Raw genomic sequence first — 22,762 nt, forward strand, 5'->3', positions numbered from 1 at the left:
AATAATTATGCACACCTGATATAGGGTGTTGATGTCATTAGACCACACACCTTCTCATTACAGAGATGTACATCACCTAATATGCTTAATTGGTAGTAGGCTTTCGAGCCTATACAGCTTGGAGTAAGACAACATGCATAAAGAGGATGATGTGGTCAAAATACTCATTTGCCTAATAATTCTGCACTCCCTGTATTATATATATATATATATATATATATATATATATATATATATATATATATATATATATATATATATATATATATTCGTATATATCAGACATACACTAAAAACAAAAGTCTACTGCTGGATTCCCCCTCAGTTACAAGGAGGCCAGGAAAGTGACTCAGCATTTTAAAAAGGGAAATGATGTGCAAGAGATATATTGCATTTAAAAAAAAAAAAAAAAAAAAAATCATCTATTTTACACACACACACACACACACACACACACACTGCATATGCTGTATTAACCACTTCCATATCACGCAAATTCCAGCACCCCTTTCCTACATTTTTTTGCTAGAAAATTACTCAGAAACCCCAAACACATCATATATATACCGTACTTATCGGCGTATACCGTGCACTTTTTTCCCCTTAAAATCAGGGGGAAATTGTGGATGCGCGATATACGCCGATCCTCCTTAGAGACAGCCGATCCTCGCTGTCTCTGAGCGCCGCCAACAAAGACAGAGCCGAGTGCGCAGTACTGCGCACTCGGCTAGGCTCGGCCACGCTCGGCTCTACGCCCGCAGCCACACGAGAGGAGCCGAACACACCGGATTTCCGGCTCTGCACAGCTCGACCGAGGCGCCAAATTCAACGCTGCAACCCCTGGCAGACGGACGCAACGGATACCGACAAGGCTGGACGGACCCCGCGCAAGGCCGCAGACGGACGCCAGACAAGGCCGCCGATGGACGCCGGTCAAGGCAGCAGACGGACACCGACAAGGCTGGACGGACACCGCGCAAGGCCGCAGATGGACGCCGGACAAGGCCGCAGATGGACGCCGGACAAGGCCGCCGATGGACGCCGGTCAAGACAGCAGACAGAAACTGACAAGGCTGGAGGGACCCCGCGCAAGGCCGCCGACAGCAGACGGACACCGACAAGGCTGAGCATCCAAAAAGTAATTTTTTTCCCTAAACTTCCCTTCTCAGGTTGGGGTGCGCGCTATATGCCGATAAATACGGTATATAAAATTAGCAGAGAGCCTAGGGAATAAAAAATAACTTAACATTTTTTTTTGCATGCGACATATGATGTTACGTCGAGAAAAATACCCAATATATCATGCTTTAAAATTGCGTGCGCGTGGAATGGTCGCCAAACTTTGGTACTTAAAAAAACCTCTAAATGCGACACTTTAAAACGTTTTACAAGTAACCAGTTTAGAGTTACAGAGGAGGTCTAGTGGTAGAATTATTTCTCTCGTTTCCCAACATTTGCAGTGATACCTCACATGTGTGGTTTGAATGTCGTGTACACGTGGATGCAACCTACATATGCGTGCAAGCACACGGGGGGCTTTAACCACTTCCAATACCGCGCCTATTTTGGCACTTCTCTCCAACATGCAAAAATCATAATTTTTTTGCTAGAAAATCACTCAGAACCCCCAAACACTATATATGTTTTTTTAGCAGACACCCTTGGGAATAAAATGGCGGTCATTGTAACTTTTTATCTTGCACGGTATTTGCGCAATCATTTTTCAAACGCCTTTTTTTGGGGAAAAAAAACTGTTTCATGAATTTAAAAATAACAAAACAGTAAAGTAAGCCCATTTTTGTTAATATAAATGTGAAAGATGAAGTTACGCCGAGTAAATAGATACCCAACATGTCACGCTTTAAAACTCATGGAATGGCACCAAACTTCAGTACTTCAAAATCTCCATAGGCGTCACTTAATATTTTTTTACAGGTTACCATTTTAGAGTAACAGAGGAGGTCTAGTGCTAGAATTGTTGCTGGCTCTCTAACGCACGCGGCGATACCTCACATGTGTGGTTTGAACGGCGTTTACATATGTGGGCGGGACTTACGCGTGTGTTCGCTTCTGAGCGCGAGCTACTGGGGATAGGGGCGTTTAAAAATTTTTTTTATTATTTTACTTAATTTATTTTATTTTTACACTTTAAAAAAAAAAAAAAAAAAAATTTGATCACTTCATGTAAACATCCCTTGTAATAGGAATGGTTAGTGACAGGTACTCCTCCAGGATGGAAAGCATGGGATCGTGAAAAAAAATTCACAGATCTAATGCTTTCAGCCACGATTACGGCTTTGTTTACATTCCGGTACCCGGGTGTGACGTCATAACATTGCGCCCCGGCCTCCGACGATCATAGAGATGACTGGTGACCATCTGGTCACCAGTCATCTCTATGCCTCCCATCCAGCGCCGGTGACTTGTCCTTAAGGTTCCCCTAACGGGGAAGTTCCTTCAAGGACTGCGCAGGCGCAAACTTGCCGACGGAATTCTCCGAACCTCGCCCGGCATCCAGGCTCATTCTTTAACATCCCCGTGGATTGGAGGATGTTAAAAAAAAGAGCCAGGAGGCCGAGCGAGCCGTCCGAGCGCAGCGAGGACGTGAGGCCGAATGGCCACTTACCGAAAAATCCACGTCGCCCTGCATGCCGGCCGAGGTTCGGAGATTTCCGTCGGCAAGTTTGCGCCTGCGCAGTCCTTGAAGGAGCCTTCCCGTTAGCCGGAACCATCTCGGCAGGTCAGATTGCGCCTGCGCAGGAACTTTCACGATAGCCGGAACCAGCTTGGCAGATCACCGGCAGATTGTTTCTCCGGGTCTCAGATAGCACAGGAGAGCCCGGAGAAGCACCGGATGGCGGCGGGAGGGGAGCCTATAGAGCCGATACTGCCGATAAACTATTCTGGGGAGGGAGATGCTTGGTGTAGATGAAGGATTTGGTATATTTCAGAGATGTCGCAACGCATTACAGCAATGACCAGGTCACCAAACACTTTACTGCAACACGCACATTAAAACGCGTTGGTGTGACGAGTTACCTTTCATTCTGTACAGCGCTGCAACGCACCTTCTGACTGGCGCACATTGCAATGTGCCGCCATCACATGTCTGGTGCAAGGTGCGTAGGGGTACTATTCAGAATAAAGAGCAATGCCCTTTACTGTGTATGCCGTGCGTTGCGTTTTAGGTATGCATTAGCGCTCACATTACCACAACGCTATAGGTATATACGGGCCTTTAAGTATGCTTAGGCCTGATAAGCCACCAAACCCTTCATCCAGGTAGGGCCGAAACAACTAATCGATTAATCGACAACTAATCGATTATGAAATTAATCGATTACAGTTTTCATAATCGAATAATCGGCCGGTAACATAATGGGGTTAAAAAAACAAAAATTAGCCCTTTATAGTACAAAAAAGCAAATCGCTACTGTAAATATTACTTTCACTGTCCCACAGTAAAAAATTACCCCTTACAGTAGCGATTATTTGCTCTTTTTGTACTTATTTTTGTTTTTTTAACCCCCATTATGTTACTAAACATCTCAGGCCTGGGGTCACACCTCTGTGTTTTTTGGTGCTTTTTGCAGAAACACACTACAGTTCATTTACATGTTTTCCTATGGGACACGTTCACATCCAGGATTTTTTTAGCTGCTGTGTATTTGGAAAGGGCAAGGACCTTAAAGCGGTAGTTCACCCTCTCGTACTTGATGTTACCATCGAGACAGGCATTGTAGCGCGAGCTACAGTATGCCTGTCCCGATTTTTTTAACCCCGTACTCACCTCGTAGTCGTCCATCGTAGATTCCGGCTCCCGCGGGGAATGGGCGTGCCTATGGAGAGGGAGGATGATTGACGGCCGGCCCTGGCACGTCACTCTCCCCGAAGACAGCCGGAGTAGGTCTCGGCTCTTCACGGCGCGTGCGCACAGGCTATGCGCACGCGTCGTGAAGACCAAGCCTATTTCGGCTATTTCCGGAGAAGCGTGACGCGCCAGAGCCGGCCGTCAATCATCCTCCGTCTCCAGAGGCACGCCCATTCCCCGGTATCTTCGATGGACGACTACAAGGTGAGTATGGGGGGAAAAAATTCGGGACAGGCATACTGTAGCTCGCGCTACAATGCCTGATTTAAAGGTAAAAGAAAAAAAAAATTTTTTTTTCCCGTCGATAGGGTGAACCCCCGCTTTAACGCAAAACGGTGACATTTTGTTTTTTTTGGTTCAATATACTTCAATGGAGAAGCTGCAGAAAAGCATGCAATGTGTTTTTGTGGCAATTTGTGTTTTGTAATCTGCCCAACAACAAATTGGCCCAATTATTTTTTTTTTGAGCCCAGGTTCACACTGGGTACGATTTCCTTCGATTTAAGATGCGATTTCACACGTGAAATCGCATCTCAAATCGGCGGCATTTGCCAGTAATTGTCGGCAATGACACTGTCCTAATCGGTGCGACGCCGCATCTGCGGCGCTGCACCGATTTCAAAAAGTAGTTCCTGTACTACTTTTTGCGATTTCGGGCCGCGATTTACCTGCACAGATGTCTCTTAAATCGTGGCCGAAATCGAGACTGCCAGCGGGAGTGAAGCCGTGCGAGTTCAGCTGAACTCGCACGGCTTCACTCCCGCAGCCCAGTGTGAACCAGGGCAAATGCTATTTTTTTTTTAAGGCTATTATCCAATTAATCGATTACTCGAAACAATAATCGGCCAACTAATCGATTATGAAAATAATCATTAGTTGCAGCCCTACATCCAGGCCAAGCACGTTCCCCACCAGGACGGTTACATCAGCTGCACCTTCATAACCAGGCCAACGCATAACACAGAACCGGGTGGATTATATCTTCATCATCACAGAAAAGATTTGCTTGACGAGATTATCGGATCATCTTCACCACAATAGCCGCTTACAATCCTTTGTTTAAAGAGGCCGCTGTCAGGGCGTCTCTGGAGTGCAGGCGTCTCCCATACCCAGAAGGACAATGCTTTGCATATCTCCCGGGGGGGAGGAGGCAATGCCATAGACCAGGGATATGCAATTAGCGGACCTCCAGCTGTTGCAGAACTACAAGTCCCATGAGGCATAGCAAAACTGACAGCCACAAGCATGACACCCAAAGGCAGAGGCATGATGGGACTCGTAGTTTTGCAACAGCTGGAGGTCCGCTAATTGCATATCCCTGCCATAGAAGAACCTCATATCATGAATAGTGACTGAGCCTACCAAGGGGCTACTCCACAATATAAGAAGAGGATCAATAAAATCAGTTCAATCAGGAAATGTAGAGAAAACATTAACTGCTTGCAAACCAGCCGCCGTTGGCAAGCTTACGAAAAATATGTAGAAGAATACGTATCGGCCTAAACTGAGGAAAAAAAAACGTTTTTATATATATTTTTGGGGGATATTTACACACCGCTCTACTCGTTCATCAGCTCCGGGGACCAATCGCGGGACCTTCAGCAGCGATCGGGTCCCGGAGCCCTTTAAGCCCAACCGTGGGGTCGCGGTGGCGCGCGTCCCCACGGTTGGGCTTAAAGGGCCACGTACAGGTACATGGTACAGGTACATGGATGTGCCCAGCCGTGCCATTCTGCCGGCGTATATTGGCGTGAAGGGGTCCTTAAAAGGGTTGTAAAGGAAAATATTTTTTTTCATAATAAGCATCCTTTACCTGCAGACATTCCTCTTTTCACTTCCTCATTGTTCATTTTTGCTCAGAAGTTGCTCTATTTCTTCTTTGTTCTGTTCACTTCCTGCTTGTCTGATTGTTACTGACCACCGTGACGGGAGGCTTTACTGCGGTGGTGAGTAACGTGCTCACCCCCTCCTGGGAACTACATCTGTGTGGCAGGACGCTCTCTACGGGTTAGAGACTTCAAGGAGGTGTGAATTACTGGGCGTGCCGCAATTCATACTGGGAAATGTATTTCTTACATGAACAAGCGCCGCAAACCAGGAAGTAAATGAGAGAACAGAAACTAGAACGCCGGAGGGGATATAGATGAAGGAATTTAATAGGTATTTACTCGTTTTTTTAACAGAATCATTACACTATTCTGTCTACCTTGCAGACATTAATTTTAGGCAAATTTTTTTTTCCCTTTAAGTGGTTAAAATATTTCTCTGTACATTGCTGCATTGATCTTTCCCTCGATCCCGACTAGTCTCCCACTTCCTGCCGCTGAAAAACATCCCCACAGCATGATGCTGCCACCACCATGCTTCACTGTAGGGATGCTATTGTCCAGCTGATGAGCAGCCCTACACTTGCCCTTCAGGCCAAAGAGTTTATCAGGCCAAAGTCAGACCAGAGAATTTTGTTTTTCATGGTCAGAGTTCTTCGGGTCCCTTTTGCCAAACTCCACGTGGGCCGTCATGTGCATTTTACTGAGGAGTGGATTCCGTCTGGCCACTCCCCCATACAGGCCTGATTGGTGGAGTGCTGCAGAGATGGTTGTTCTTCTGGAAGTTTCTCCTCTCTCCACATAGAAATGCTGGAGCTCTGTCAGAGTGAACATTGGGTTCTTGGTTACTTCCCCAAGTAAGACCACTCTACCCAGGGGAGGGCTGGGCTGGGGGGCAGGGTGGCAATTGCCTCCCAGGCTGCTCTGACTTATGGCCAGCAGCCGCTGCCCGCTACCATTTTCTTTTTTATTCTGGTCTGGGAAGTTGGGCCGGGGGCATGGCCACGACGGCTGACCACTAGCTGTTGCATTCTGGGAGTTGTAGTCCACGCTCAAGCTCCCGGTGAGTGGAAAACAGAGCAGCGCAGAGGAAACTACAACTCCCAGAGACCGAATTCTTGAAAGCAGGGTGTGCCAGGGAGTCAGGACGCAGGGCTATGTGCTGGCTGCAACTTGACCCCAGGACCAGGAGCATTACCCCCCCAGGAGGCCGTGGAGTGCAAGGACCTGCTGAGATCACTGTGGTGAGAGACCCTGACACCCATAGCTGACCCCCCCCCCATACACCCCATGTAACCTGCCCCAGTGATCAGGCTGCATTGATGGGCACTGGAGTTGGCTGCATTGAAAAACCAGATGGGCCATGGATGGTGAGCTGATTCGGCGGTTCAGTGGGCCAACTGACTGAACTTTCCCCCCAGGCCTAAGGCTGCCAGCCCTCCCCTGACTCTACCATACAGAAATAATAACCACCCAAAAAAAAAAAACACAATTGAGTGAACAGCAGCGCTAAAATAAACTACACATGATATATAAATACAGAGTAATGAATAGATAGAAATTCTGTGACTGAAAGTCCATAAACAAGAAGCAGACATTTCCAAGATCAAGTAAAACTTCTTCCGAAAGGGTGAAAAAGTCTTCAAAATCACACAGAGCCGCTCCCCATCAGTAATGAACTCACCAAGAGGTATTGCCTTACACTGGCCTGTTTGGCAGAAGAGCAGTCACCCCATAAAGGGTTAAATTCACGAACAGCTCCTCTCCACTCAGTGTAGACGGGTGTGTACAATCACATGGGGGAAGATAAGAAAGTGCGATAACTTCTAAACACACTGGTAATTTATTGAATAAAACCTTCATACATTGCACTTATAAAGTACAAGTGTAAACAAGCATAAAAGATGTAAAACCCAGAGTGTTGCATCAATCTCTGAGACGAGTAAATCGGTGATATCGCACTACACAAAAAAAAAAACCACACATCTCTTATTGTAAACAAAGTCTTCCTACTAGTTGCTATGCAGCCACGCCCCAACGCGTTTCGTCATCTTGACTTTGTCCTGGAATTGGCTGCACGGCGCGGCAACATTTCTAATATATCCAAAGCCATGCAGATAGTGATCACCTTCACGCCTACTCCTAGGTTAATCCCGAGTACCGTCGTAGCCCAAAAAGCACAGCCGCACTTACTTCATTGCCTCTAAACATAGGTCACCCTCACACTGACTAAAAAGATTGCCCCTTCCCCCCCACTGTGAGCTGCAGCCACAACATGTGTGAGCCCAGCCTTAACGTTTTAGAGGGGAGGTGATCGGTTAAATTAGAGGAGACAACCTTGACTTGAATTCTAAATTGGAGGAAAAAAAAAGAAAAATGAAGCTTCACACATTATCTTTTGAACTCGCTTAAATTCTAATGACAGGCCCTCTTTTAAAACTACACTGGTAGGTGTCTGGCTAAACGTCCTCCGTGCAAAATATCAGACGTGTGATTACAAATGGCTCTAAACATTATTGGAACAGAAAAGATGAATCAGCTAATAATACAATGACTCACCGATAACACAAATCCCCATCCCTTCCTTCCCCGGTGTGCCGGCCAGACAGAACGCAAACACACCTCAGTACCTGGGACTTCCCGATCAGTCCACCACCATCAGGATCCGACAAGCATGCAACTCAATTCACACCCAGCAGATTTTTATATATTTTTTTGATATATGGCTAAGAGCCGTTTATTTTTTTGCATACACATTTTTAGGTCATGTAAAACCTGCTTGAAGTGAACAAATGCCCATTGAGCCCCACTCTTATATGGTTTGTCCCAACCCCCCATGTAACTGCCACTTTTCCTGGGCAGCTTGGTCTTCTGGTAAAACTCACCCATACATGTTAAAGTGGCTGTAAAGATAATTTATTTATTTATTTATTTATAAAAAACTTCCCTGCTCTGCAGCCCCAAACCGCCTCTTCCCGGGTCCCCCCCACTGGCGCTTCTGGCTGCTCCACTATGTCCACTTCCTCCCATAGGATGCTGCTTCCCATGGAGGAACCAAACCTCTTCTTGAGTCCCCCCGCTGGCGCTCCTGGCTCCTCCTCTATATCCACTGCCCCCATAGAATGCCGCTTCCCGTGGGGGCACCAAACCTCTTCTCAAGTCCCTCCGCTGGAGCTCCTGGCTCCTCCTCTATATCCACTGCCCCCATAGAATGCCGCTTCCCATGGGGGCACCAAACCTCTTCTTGAGTCCCCCCGCTGGAGCTCCTGGCTGGAATGGGGGAAGGGGTCCTGTGTAATGATGGGTGTAGTATAGAGGAAGGGGTCCTATTTATTAATGGAGGAGGGGAAGTCCTATGTAATGATGAGGGTAGTATGGAGAAGGGGGTCCTGTGTAATGATGGGTGTAGTATGGAGGGAGGGGTCCTGTGTAATATTGGGTGTAGTATGGGTTCTATGTAATGATGAGGGTAGTATGGAGAAGGGGTCCTGTGTAATGATGGGGGGAGTGAGTCCTGTGTAATGATGGGTGTAGTATGGGGGAAGGGGTCCTGTGTAATGATGGGTGTAGTATGGAGGAAGGGGTCCTGTGTAATGATGGAGGGTAGTATGGAGGAAGGGGTCCTGTGTAATGATGGAGGGTAGTATGGGGGAAGGGGTCCTGTGTAATGATGGAGGGTAGTATGGGGGAAGGGGTCCTGTGTAATGATGGAGGGTAGTATGGGGGAAGGGGTCCTGTGTAATGATGGAGGGTAGTATGGGGGAAGGGGTCCTGTGTAATGATGGAGGGTAGTATGGGGGAAGGGGTCCTGTGTAATGATGGGTGTAGTATGGAGGAAGGGGTCCTGTGTAATGATGGGTGTAGTATGGAGGAAGGGGTCCTGTGTAATGATGGGTGTAGTATGGAGGAAGGGGTCCTGTGTAATGATGGGTGTAGCATGGGGGAGGGGTCCTATGTAATATTGGGTGTAGTATGGGTCCTATGCAATGATGAGGGTAGTATGGAGAAGGGGTCCTGTGTAATGATGGGGGTAGTGGGTCCTGTGTAATGATGTGGATAGTGTAGGGGAGTGGGTCCCTGTGTAATGATGTGGATAGTATAGGGGAGGGGGTCCTGTGTAATGATGGGGGTAACATGGGGGAAGGGGTCCTGTGTAATGATGGGGGTAGTATGGGGGAAGGGGTCCTGTGTAATGATGGGGGTAGTATGGGGGAAGGGGTCCTGTGTAATGATGGGGGTAGTATGGGGGGGGGGAAGGGGTCCTGTGTAAGGGTAGTATGGCCTATTAAAGCCTGGGCTAAGCCTGTGTGTGTGTTTTTGGGATGTTGGGGTGGAAAATGAAAAATTGCATGGAAAGAGAGGGGGGGGGGCAGAGGGGAAAGAAAATGCTTGCCCAGGGTCCAATCAATGACAAGGAACATCACCACTGTGCAGAGAGTAGAGCTGTAGGAGGGGCCCAGTAGGCTCCACCCACTACAGAAATCTATAGGAGGGGGCGGAGACAAGACCAGTCCCCCTGCACAAGCAGTGAGCGGTCTTTATTACAGGAAGTCTCACACTGGATTACTGCACAGATCTGAAAGAAATACACAAAGATCACCAAGGTTCCAGATGAATACACATGATGAATGGATTTGCTGATCCCGAGATTCAGCTTTTACTACAACGAGTCTGTAATTAGTCTGGTAATCTACACAGCACATTACAAGGTGGAGCTCATTTATGTGGTTCAATAAACATTGCGCTGGAAGCCATCATTTAGTCCTCCTAGAAGTACACGGGACTACAACGGTGGAAACGTCCGCCCTCTGGCTACAGATGCTAAACACACTTCACCTGTTACCACCCGTGTGATTACAGGTGAAGGATCACACATTAACCTTCGGGATTGTGTCATACCTTCAATGTACAACTCAGATTTCTAGGTGTGTGCCGGAAAAAGTATCCTCATTAAAAATCAACCGTGAATAAGACAACTTGCAAAATACTACAGAAGAGGGTTGGGCGATGGGTGTGCAGCAGCTACAGATAGAGCCCATCAGCCAGAGCCCATCAGCCATAACCCCAGTATTTATATATTTTTTACCAACCAGCAGTTAGCATTTTTTTCATGAAAGTGATCCACAAGCAGCTCATTGTGTTTCCTGGCTTTTACCGGAGGGCCAGAGAAACCGTCCGACGGTGTGTCTAGCTGGTCACAGAGGCAGACAGAGACCAGATCGTCTCTGATCGCTTCTATAGCCTTGGAGGACCGGAGTGTCATGACGTCACTTCCGGTCTAGGGCAGAAGTAAAACAAATTCATTTTTGATCTTTTGCTTTTAAAAAAAGGGTAAAGAAGAGATTTAGGGGTAGATCCACAGAGAGAGTACGCCGGCGTACTTTCAAATTTCCTGCGTCGTATTGTTGTTTTGAATCCTCAAAACAAGATACGACGGCTTCTGGGTTAGATCCGACAGGTGTACGTCTTTGTACGCCTTCGGATTTAAGATGCAATTCTTCGGCGTCCGCTGGGTGGCGTTCACGTCGTTTTCCGCGTCGGGTATGCAAATTAGCTATTTCCGACGATCCACGAACGTTCGAGCGACCGTCGCATTTTTTTACGTCGTCTGTAGTCGGCTTTTTCCGGTGTATAGTTAAAGCTGCTATTTCGTTGCGTATAGTTAGACTTGCCATGTTAAGTATGGCCGTCGTTCCCGCGTCGAAATTTTAATTTTTTTTTTTGCGCAAGTCGTCCGTGAATCGGGATGGACGCAATTCACGTCTAAGTTAAAAAAAATTACGTCGTTGCGACGTCATTTAGCGCAATGCACGGTGGGAAATTTAGAAACGGAGCATGCGCAGTTCATTCGGCGCGGGGACGTGCTTCATTTAAATGAAACACGCCCCCTAATCGCCGATTTGAATTCCGCGCAGTTAAGCCGATTGAGATACACTACGCCGCCGTAACTTACGGCGCAAATTCTTTGGGGATTTGAACCGGCCTAATGTAAGTTACAGCGGCGTAGCGTATCTCACATACGCTGCGCCGATCTATTTGTATGTGGATCTACCCCTTAGGGTATTTTTGCCTCACTAGAGGATCACGGTATTTGTAGTTTGCGTGTACGTCCCGATCCAATCAGAACGGAGGAAATCGTAACGTTTGCAATGCAGCCTCGTTACTGGTCAGCATAACAACAGGATTGCAAAACATTTAACATAAAATGAATTCTCTTTCTCCTCCTACACTGGGTGTCTTCTTGTGAATGGGGCGCGCTGCATTCTGGGAACTGTGTGTGTCCCAGAAAGCAGCCGGCCCATTCACAAAGCGCCGCGCTGCTCGCGCATGCGCAGTAGGAAACGGGCAGTGAAGCCGTACCGCTTTACTGCGTTTCCCTTACTGTGGATGGCAGCGCTTGGAGCTGCTAGGATCGAGGATCAGCCTCGGCGGGGGCAGACATCGCTGGAGGCTAGGACAGGTAAGTGTCCTTATTAAAAGTCAGCAGCTACAGTGTTTGTAGCTGCTGACTTTTAATTTTCTTTTTTTTGTAATGGAACCTCCGCTTTAACTATTATGTCTCTATACCCTGTAAACAGTCATTTCAGCAAAAAAAAATGTTTTCCTTTAGTGACCCTTTAAGTATCACTTGATCTGCAGAGGAGCAGCTCAATCTTATATTTTAATTTGTATTGTTTTGAATGTAGTACATATTTATCATTCATATTACATTGCACCTCGGTTTGTGCAATTTGGCGCGGAATTTTTACTAATCGATAGTTTTATATTTTTTTTATTATTATTATTATTTTTACTAGTAATGGCGACGATCCGCAATTTTTATGGCTGACACATCGGACACCATTGTAATTTTTACAGCGATCAGTGCTATAAAAATGCCCCGATCACTGTGAAAATGACACTGGCAGTGAAGAGGTTAACCACTAGGTGGCACTGAAGGGGTTAAAGTGGAGGTTCACCCTCCAAAAAAATTCTGACATCACATGGAGTCGAGCCATCCTACCGACAGAATGCCAGTGTTTTTTTTTTTTCTCAGCACATACCTCGTTATCACAATTTTCACCCCCCGGCAATCCCGCGGTACTGGGCGTTCCCAAGCACTGCCTGTGATTGACAGGCTTCCGAATGGCGCATACTGCGCGTCACAGGTTGCCGAAAAAACCCGAACGTCGGTGCGGCTCTATACGGCGCCTGCGCACCGACATTCGGGTTCTGTCGGCAACCTGTGATGCGCAGTATGCGCCGTTCGGAAGCCTGTCAATCACAGGCAGTGCTTGGGAACGCCCAGTCCCGCGGGATTGCCGGGGGGTGAAAATCGTGATAACGAGGTATGCGCTGAGAAAAAAAAAAAAAAAACACCGGGAATTCTGTTGGTAGGATGGCTCGACTCCATGTGATGTCAGAATTTTTTTTGAGGGTGAACCTCCACTTTAAGTGTGTCCTAGGGAGTGCTTTCAACTGTTAGAGGGGGGAGCTACCAGTGACACGTCACTAGGCAGAACAGGGGAATTTCTCGTTTACAAAGGCATTCCCTTGTTCTGTCTTTGCCGACCACAATCGCGGGAGCAGCCTGGGAACATCGAGTTCCCGGGACCCGCGAGCATGCTCACAAGGCACGCGGAGGGACCGAGTAAGCCCGCTGGGTGACAAATTTAAAGGGACGTACAGGTAGGCCCATTTGCCTGCCTGCGCCATTGTGCCAACTTATGTGTGTGTGCGGCGGTCGGCAGGCGGTTAAAAACATAATAAAAGGGTCAGGAGCATGGGCATCCACTCCATAGGGCAAGGGGGGCAATTGACCCCCCCTGAAAAATCGAGAAGGTGTTGAAGAGCCTTGCAGGCACGAGCTGTCTGAGTGGTCCCGGGCCGGATGTCACACAGATACAGCGAGCAGAGTGAAGCTGCCTCCCCCTCCAGTGTTTATGTGTACACAGGGGGAGGGAACCTGCTGTGACCCGGCCATGCTGATGGCTGATCTGAGGTACTGAATGGGATGGGGGGGGGGTCTGTGCTGAATGGAGGGGTCTGTGCTGAAGGGGGGGGGGGGGGGTCTGTGCTGAAAAAATTTCAGCGGACGCCCATGGTCAGGAGTATATTAGTATTATTATAGGAAAATCTGGAGATCAATTCAGGGGAATCTACAAGCGGGGTAGACGTTGGGCCATCTCTATTCAGGAAACGAGTGTAAAGAAGACTCGTCTCTCTCTTCCTCTTGTCATCAGAGAAGCACAAAGGACGCCTTCAGATTTGTTAATGGAGAAACAAAAATACATTGTGACACTTGTTTTGTAACACATTTAGAGAAGGAACCAACAGGAAAAAGGAGAAAAGGCCCTTATGTGCCGGCGAAAAAAAAACAGGTTCCATCAAGTACAACGGTAAACATAAAGAATAACAAGAATGTCTCGGTGTATATTGTAGGTCACGGCTAGCAGGCATCCAGGGGCCACCAGAGAAAAGTACGGTAGAGAAAGGCCACAGGCCCAAACATTTTAATGTGGCGTTCGGGCCCCAGGGGCCACTGGTATTAACCGCTTCTTCTCTAAATGTACAGAGGCTGCAGCCACCGCAAAGCTCCAGACCGTTCACACCGGCTCCAGTACCGCAGTCTGGGGGGGGGGGGTGTCATTTTTAGATGTATTGCTTGAAGGAACTTTAACAGGAGAGGGGTCAGGGCACAGGATACGCTTGGCATACAGCAATTAGATGCCAATCTTCTCTTAAAAAAACGGAGGTCCACACAAAAATGGAACCTTCGCTGTCAGGACTCCCCCTCCCCCCCCTCTAGCGTCACATTTGGCACCTTTCAGGGGGGAGCAGATACCTGTCTAACCACTTAACCCCCGGACCATATTGCTGCCCAAAGACCAGAGCACTTTTTGCGATTCGGGACTACGCCGCTTTAACTGACAATTGCGCGGTCGTGCGACGTGGCTCCCAAACAAAATTGGCGTCCTTTCTTTCCCACAAATAGAGCTTTCTTTTGGTGGTATTTGATCACCTCTGCGGTTTTTATTTTTTGCGCTATAAACAAAAATAGAGCGACAATTTTGAAAAAAAATAATATTTTTTACTTTTTGCTGTAATAAATATCCCCCAAAAATATATAAAAACAATATTTTTTTTCCTCAGTTTAGGCCGATACGTATTCTTCTACATATTGTTCGTAAAAAAAAAAAAAAAAAAAAAAAAAAAAATCGCAATAAGCGTTTGATTGGTTTGCGCAAAAGTTATAGCGTTTACAAAACAGGGGGTATTTTTATGGCATTTTTATTAATATATTTTTTTTACTAGTAATGGCGGCGATCAGCGATTTTTTTCAGTACTGCGACATTATGGCGGACACTTCGGACACATTTTTGGGACCATTGGCATTTTTATAGCGATCAGTGCTATAAAAATGCATTGGCTTACTATAAAAATGCCAGGGGTTAACACTAGGGGGCGGGGAAGGGGTTAAGTATGTCCCTGGGTGTGTTCTTACTGTGGGGGGGGGGGGGGGGGGTGGCCTCACTAGGGGAAACACTGATCCTCTGTTCATACACTGTACACGCACGGGAGTCGGGGACGCGCACGCGCCCCTAGTGGCCGCTCAAAGAGCCGCCGTATAGCTACGGGCTCTCGCCCAGGAGAGCCGACCTGCCGCCGTATAATGACGGTGTGCGGTCGGCATGTAGCGAAGACAGGTATTGGCACCCACTTCCGGGCATAGACCCCTGCATTATCTGCCGCAGTCTACGCCACGTCTGGCACCCCCCACCCCCTGCTGTCTTCTGGGAAACACACAGGTCCCAGAAGACATCATGGACCAGTGGTTGGGCACTGGTGAGGCAGCACTGGTTGGGCACTGGCGAGGCGGCACTGTCTGGGCACTGGCGAGGCGGCACTGTCTGGGCACTGGCGAGGCGGCACTGTCTGGGCACTGGCGAGGCGGCACTTGTTGGGAGTTGCACTTATAATCAAGACCCTGATGATCATTGCTCCGACTATGAGATGTCCCGTCACACTTGCCAGTTATTGTCTCTCCTCTCCTCACACCATGAAAAGCCCATGAGGAAAGGAATGCCAATAACCAGCAAGTGTGTTTGCATTGTGATCAGCTGTGATTAGACACAGCTGATCACATGGTAAAGGGCCGCTGTGATTGGCCCTTTACCTTGATCCATGCCAGAGCGAGAGAGGACACATGTCCCACTGGCAGCTGTAAGCACACAATAAAATCCCTTCATGATGTAGAGTGTGGGGGATCCAATAAATATGTCACATTTACCAGCTCCTTCCTTTCCTGAATGAACACAACGAGGGATCGGTACTGACCTCTCACTGTGTTCATTCAGAAGCATAGTAAACTGCGTTTCTTACAGCAGCCCTGACAACGTCGCCGGGTCCAACATAAAGGGTGGAAGGCAATGAAAATAGAAAGGTTTTATTTAAAAATGTCATTATGTTGGGGGGGGGGGGGGGGGGACCAGAGAAGAGAAAATATAAGCAGATTCAATTTCAGCTTTAACAATAAAAGAGAAAGCCGATACATACGACCTTTTCAGACTTTGCTGACGCAGCGTGCGATTGCGTGTTGTTTTACCGCTGTGTGTGTGTATATATATGTGTGTGTGTATGTATGTATATATATATATGTGTGTGTGTATATGTATATGTGTGTGTGTGTATATGTATATATGTATATGTGTGTATATATATATATGTATATGTATGTATATATGTATGTGTATGTGTATGTGTGTGTATATATATATATATATGTGTATGTGTATATGTGTATGTGTGTGTATATATGTGTGTGTGTGTATTGTGTATATATATGTGTGTGTGTGTATATGTATGTGTGTATTGTGGGTTTAGCGGAGTGATGCTTTTGCTTGTGTCAGCATTGCACACGAGCCCTCCACTGACGCAATGCATTGTGGGGCCTCGTGTCATATTTAAAACGCTTGTAACAAAAGGCAGCCGCACCTCCAATCACATGACACGGGAGAGTGTGGAATGTTACAGATGGCTGGACTTTTCCTGTAGAGTGCTTTTAGAAAGTGTAGCGGCATAGTTCTAGGAAATTAAGTGTAAAAAAAAAAAAAAAAGGGGGAGTATTGCTTTAAAAAATAAATAATTTAAAGGGCCAGTGCACCAAAAAAGTGATACTTCAGTTACAGCTGGAACCAGGTAGTCAATGTCTGCCACTGGAGGGTTGGTGGGAATCCCTCATAATGAGCACAGCAGGTGTACAGAGCCAGGAATTTAGCACAGGGATGGTGGGAACCCCTCAATGGTTAAAGTTCTCGGGTCTGTTTACCTGCTGTGCCCATTATGAGAGGTTCCCACCATCCCTGTGCTGAGTTCCCAGGTCTGTACACCTGCTGTGCCCATTATGAAGGGTTCCCATCATCCCTGTGCCAAGTTCCTGGGTATGTACACCTGCTGTTCCCATTATGAGGGGTTCCTAGGTCTGTACACCTGCTGTGCCCATTATGAGGGTTTCCCACCTTCCCCGTGCCAAGTTCCCGGGTCTGTACACCTGCTGTGCCCATTATGAGGGGTTCCCACCGTCCCTGTGCTGAGTTCCCGGGTCTGTACACCTGCTGTGTCCATTATGAGGGGTTCCCACCATCCCTGTGCCAAGTTCCCAGGTCTGTACACCTGCTGTGCCCATTATGAGGGGTTTCCACCATCCCTGTGCAGAGTTCCCAGGTCTGTACACCCGCTGTGCCCATTATGAGGGGTTCCCACCATTCCTGTGCCAAGTTCCCGGGTCTGTACACCTGCTGTGTCCATTATGAGGGGTTCCCACCATCCCTGTGCCAAGTTCCCAGGTCTGTACACCTGCTGTGCCCATTATGAGGGGTTTCCACCATCCCTGTGCAGAGTTCCCAGGTCTGTACACCCGCTGTGCCCATTATGAGGGGTTCCCACCATTCCTGTGCCAAGTTCCCGGGTCTGTACACCTGCTGTGCCCATTATGAGGGGTTCCCACCATCCCTGTGCTGAGTTCTCAGGTCTGTACACCTGCTGTGCCCATTATGAGGGGTTCCCACCAACCCTATGCTGAGTTCCTGGGTCTGTACACCTGCTGTGCCCATTATGAGGGGTTCCCACCATCCCTGTGCTGAGTTCTCAGGTCTGTACACCTGCTGTGCCCATTATGAGGGGTTCCCACCAACCCTATGCTGAGTTCCTGGGTCTGTACACCTGCTGTGCCCATTATGAGGGGTTCCCACCATCCCTGTGCTCAGCAGCTGTACAGACCCGGAAATCGGTGCAGATATCCCCCTAATAGAGTCTTTATGAGATAACTGTCAGACAGCGTAACTGTCCAGCATGCAACAAAAAAAATATCAGTTCTGGGAGGACTAGCCCTTTAAACCTTTATAATCACGAGAGCGGCACAATTTCAAAAAGCTCACAAGTTCCTCGCGTGACCGAAGCCTTCCAGCGACATCTTACCTGCACAAGTCAGCAAAGGCTTGAAAGTTGAGTTTCTTGATCTTCTTATCGCTCATCCAATACCCGACCCGCTTCCCTTTCAGGAACGTCTGCATTTTTCCCGCACGTTTCTGCGCGTCGCCACCAGGAGGTCGGGTCAGTCTAAGTGAACGCAGCCCACGCGCTTCACCTGGGGAGGAAAGAAGAAGCCAAATTAGAATGACTTCTGTGAACACGCAAAGCACACAATCCGTTCATCTTATGACTCGTTTAACACTGGCAGGCGCCCGTTACGGTGCGCCTAATAGGCGCGGGTCACGCCACGCCCCACCCCAAAACACCAATTCTAAATATATATATTTTTTAATTGTGTCAAAAAAGTACTATGTTTTTAACCACTTGCTGACCAGCCGCCGTCATCATACGGCAGCAGGTCGGCTCGTTCCCGCAAACAGCTGTAGGTGTATGTCGGCTCCTTTAAGAGCCATAACGGGCGCGCGCGCACCGCCTTTACGGAGGGGGACCCGATGCGCGCGGCCGGCAACCAGCGATCGCGGGAGCGAGAACGGGGATCTGTCGATGTAAACAGAGAGATTCTGTTTTTGACAGGTGGAGGAGAAGAGAGATCTGCTGGTTCCTAGTGATCAGGAACAGCAATCTCTCGCCTCTTCCAGTCAGTCCCCCCACAGTTAGAAACACCTTCCAGGGAACACACTTGACCCCCCCCCCCCCCCCCGATCGCCCCCTAGTGTTAACCCCTTCCCGGCTAGTGACATTTAATACATCTATATACGCTTATTGCGTGTTTTTTTTTTTTACCTAAAATATGTAGATGAAAACATATTGGCCTAAACCAGTGTTTCTCAATTCCAGTCCTCAGGCCCCCCCAACAGGTCAGGTTTTCAGGATTTCCATTATTTTGCACAGGTGATTTGATCAGTTTCACTGCCTTAGTAATCACCACAGCCTTTTCATCTGAGGGAAATCCTGAAAACCTGACCTGTTGGGGGGGCCTGAGGACTGGAATTGAGAAACACTGGCCTAAACTGATGAAGACATTTTGGGCTAGATTCAGTAAGAAGTTACGTCGGCGTATCTTTTTTCTGCATTTAGAAACCAAGATACGCCAGAATTTTTCTAAGATACGACTGACGTAAGTCTCTTACGCCGTCGTATCTTAGGGTGCATATTTACGGTGGCCTCTAGGTGGCGCTTCCGTTGATTTCGGCGTAGAATATGCAAATGAGCTAGATACGCCGATTCAGAAACGTACGTGCGCCCGGCGGATTTTTTTACGTCGTTAATGCAAGGCTTTTTCCGGCGTATGGATACTCCTCATATAGCGGGAGTAACCTATGTTAAGTATGGACGTCGGGACAGCGTCGAATTTTGCGTCGTTTTGCTTAAGTCGTTCGCGAATAGGGCTTTGCGTAAATTACGTTCACGTCGAAAGCATTGACTATTTGCGACGTGATTAGGAGCATGCGCACTGGGATACGTTCACGGACGGCGCATGCGCCGTTCGTTATAGACGTCATTTACGTGGGGGGGTCATGTTTTATTTACATTTTACGCCCACCTCTTCACAATTTGAATTCGGCGCGCTTACGCCGGCAGTTTTACGCTACGCCGCCGCAACTTAGGGCGCAGGTTCTTTGTGAATCCAGCCCCAGCCTCACTAAGTTACGGCGGCGTAGCGTATCTTTGATACGCTACGCCCGCACAAACTTACTGAATCTAGCCCTTTGTTGTTTGTTATTTTTCGGATATATATTTTGTTATATTTTTGTTATTTTGTAAATAAAAACTGCAGAGATGATCAAATACCAACAAAAGAAAGCTCGATTTGTGAGGGGAAAAAAAGGACGTAAATTTCCCCCCTCCAATCTTCCCTACTAGCACAAATCCCCCCCCAATCCCCCTCCTAGACACAAATCCCCCCCAATCCCCCTCCCATCAGCCCTAATAGCACAAATCCCCCCCCCAATCCCCCTCCTAGACACAAATCCCCCCCCCCCAATCCCCCTCCCATCAGCCCTAATAGCACAAATCACCCCCCCAATCCCCCTCCCATCAGCCCTAATAGCACAAATCCCCTCCCCACTCCGAATCTCCCTCCTAGCACAAATATCCCTCCCATCCCCCCTCCAAACATCCCTACTAGCACAACCCCCCCCCCCACTCCAAATTCCTCTCCTAGCACAAATATTCCTCCCTTCCCCCCCTCAAATCATCTCTACTAGCACAAATCTCCCCCCCCCCCCCCCCCGGGAAAAAAAAATCTCCTCCTAGTACAAACCCCCCCCCCCCCCCTCTACCATATCACCTCTTCAAGCACCACCCCCCACATCGACCCTCCTAGCACAAACCCTCCTTAAATCACCACCAAAATGCCCCCCTCCTAGAACAATTCTTACCCCCCTGAATTCCTCCTCTCAACAGAAATCTCCATCCCCACCTTATTATATTGCCTTGACACAATGCAAGCACATATTATGCATTTCAGCAACAAGGAAATGTGGCATTTGGGTAGAGGTGTACTTTAAAGTAGATCTAAACCCAATTGCTCCCTAATGCCAGTATATACAGAGTGCATGTAGACATTAAGGCCCAGATTCTCGTATATCAGCGTAAAACTGTGCGGGCGTAACGTATCTGATTTACGTTACGCCGCCGCAAGTTTTACAGGCAAGTGCTTTATCCAGAAAGAACATGCCTGTAAAGTTGCGGCGCCGTAGCGTAAATCACCCGGCGCGAGCCAGCCTAATTCAAATTAGCCGGGTAGGGGGCGTGTAGCATATAAATTGGGCGCGTTCCCGCGCCGAACGTACTGCGCATGCGCCGCCTGGAAAATATCCCAGGGTGCATTGCTCCAAATGACGTCATTGGTTTCGACGTGAACGTAAATAGCGTCCAGCCCCATTCACGGACGACTTCCGCAAACGACGTAAATTTAAAAATTTCGACGCGGGAACGACGGCCATACTTAACATTGGTTGCCCCTCATATAGCAGGGGCAACTTTACGCAGCGCAAAACTAACGTAAACGTCGTAACTTCACTGCGTCGACCGCATGTACGTTCGGGAATTCGCGTATTTTGCTAATTTGCATACTCGACGAAGGCGACACCTAGCGGCAAAAAATAAATAAAAAAGAAAGAGTCTTACGCCTGTAGGATCTAATGGATATCTATGCGTAACCGATTCTAAGAATCAGTCGCATAGATACGACGGCCCAGATTAGGACTTACGACGGCGTACATAGCATTGCGCCGTCGTAAGCCCTTTGAGAATCTGGGCCTTAGCGGCTGCAAAGGGGAGATCTGCAGCACTAAGGTGCAACATAAAATGAAAAAAAGTTGAGGACAAACAGATTATTTAAAACCAAATTTCAACAGTTTACGATCCAGCGTGGAAATTAGATGTCAGTTGGCGTTTGCATCGGTCTGAATGCAGCCACCTGGTGAATTCTCTCCACCTGGCCAACTTCAAGTCTCTGCAAGCATACCACGAGCACCTGAGATTTTTAGATTTTATTTGCCCCCTGGGCGGGCATTTTGTCTCTACACTCGCTGGTCCGGTTAGCCTTGTTGATGGCATGTTACAACGGCACGCCTTTAACCGGCTCGCCCACAAGGGCTTTAGCATCAGGTCCTGCAGCTTGCCTTCATTCCTACAGATCAGAGATAAGATTGCGCTGTGCTATGTGATCAGAGGAGATAAAACGCATGCTCAGCCAAAACTCTGCCAGTGCAAGAGGGGTACTGCTTCACCTACTGCAAAGAAGCTCCTCGGCCCTAGAAGAGGCCACAAGTAACATTTTTAGCCCTGGGATAAGCCCACAAAGAACCTCCTCATCCCTGGAGGAATTTAAGAGGAGACCACAAAACAGGCCTACCCGGCCCTAGAGGAGGCCACAAAACAGGCCTACCCGGCCCTAGAGGAGACCACAAAAAGGGCCTACCCGGCCCTAGAGGAGGCCACAAAACAGGCCTACCCGGCCCTAGAGGAGGCCACAAAACAGGCCTACCCGGCCCTAGAGGAGGCCACAAAACAGGCCTACCCGGCCCTAGAGGAGGCCACAAAACAGGCCTACCCGGCCCTAGAGGAGGCCACAAAACAGGCCTACCCGGCCCTAGAGGAGGCCACAAAACAGGCCTACCCGGCCCTAGAGGAGGCCACAAAACAGGCCTACCCGGCCCTAGAGGAGGCCACAAAACAGGCCTACCCGGCCCTAGAGGAGGCCACAAAACAGGCCTACCCGGCCCTAGAGGAGGCCACAAAACAGGCCTACCCGGCCCTAGAGGAGGCCACAAAACAGGCCTACCCGGCCCTAGAGGAGGCCACAAAACAGGCCTACCCGGCCCTAGAGGAGGCCACAAAACAGGCCTACCCGGCCCTAGAGGAGGCCACAAAACAGGCCTACCCGGCCCTAGAGGAGGCCACAAAACAGGCCTACCCGGCCCTAGAGGAGGCCACAAAACAGGCCTACCCGGCCCTAGAGGAGGCCACAAAACAGGCCTACCCGGCCCTAGAGGAGGCCACAAAACAGGCCTACCCGGCCCTAGAGGAGGCCACAAAACAGGCCTACCCGGCCCTAGAGGAGGCCACAAAACAGGCCTAACCGGCC

At 48.4% G+C, this 22,762-nt stretch overlaps 1 protein-coding gene across 1 annotated transcript in view; it reads right to left on the reverse strand.

Moving 5' to 3' along the window:
• ITPK1 (inositol-tetrakisphosphate 1-kinase) overlaps positions 1 to 22,762 on the reverse strand; it is a 124,757-nt gene that overhangs the window by 95,343 nt on the left and 6,652 nt on the right. Inside the window, exon 2 of the mRNA XM_040333649.1 lies at positions 18,154 to 18,322. Coding sequence (XP_040189583.1) covers positions 18,154 to 18,248 — 95 coding nt within the window. The 5' untranslated portion in view covers positions 18,249 to 18,322. The remainder of the gene's footprint in view (positions 1 to 18,153; positions 18,323 to 22,762) is intronic.

This window comes from Rana temporaria, chromosome 13, assembly GCF_905171775.1.
Source record: "Rana temporaria chromosome 13, aRanTem1.1, whole genome shotgun sequence".
Taxonomy (NCBI): domain Eukaryota; kingdom Metazoa; phylum Chordata; class Amphibia; order Anura; family Ranidae; genus Rana; species Rana temporaria.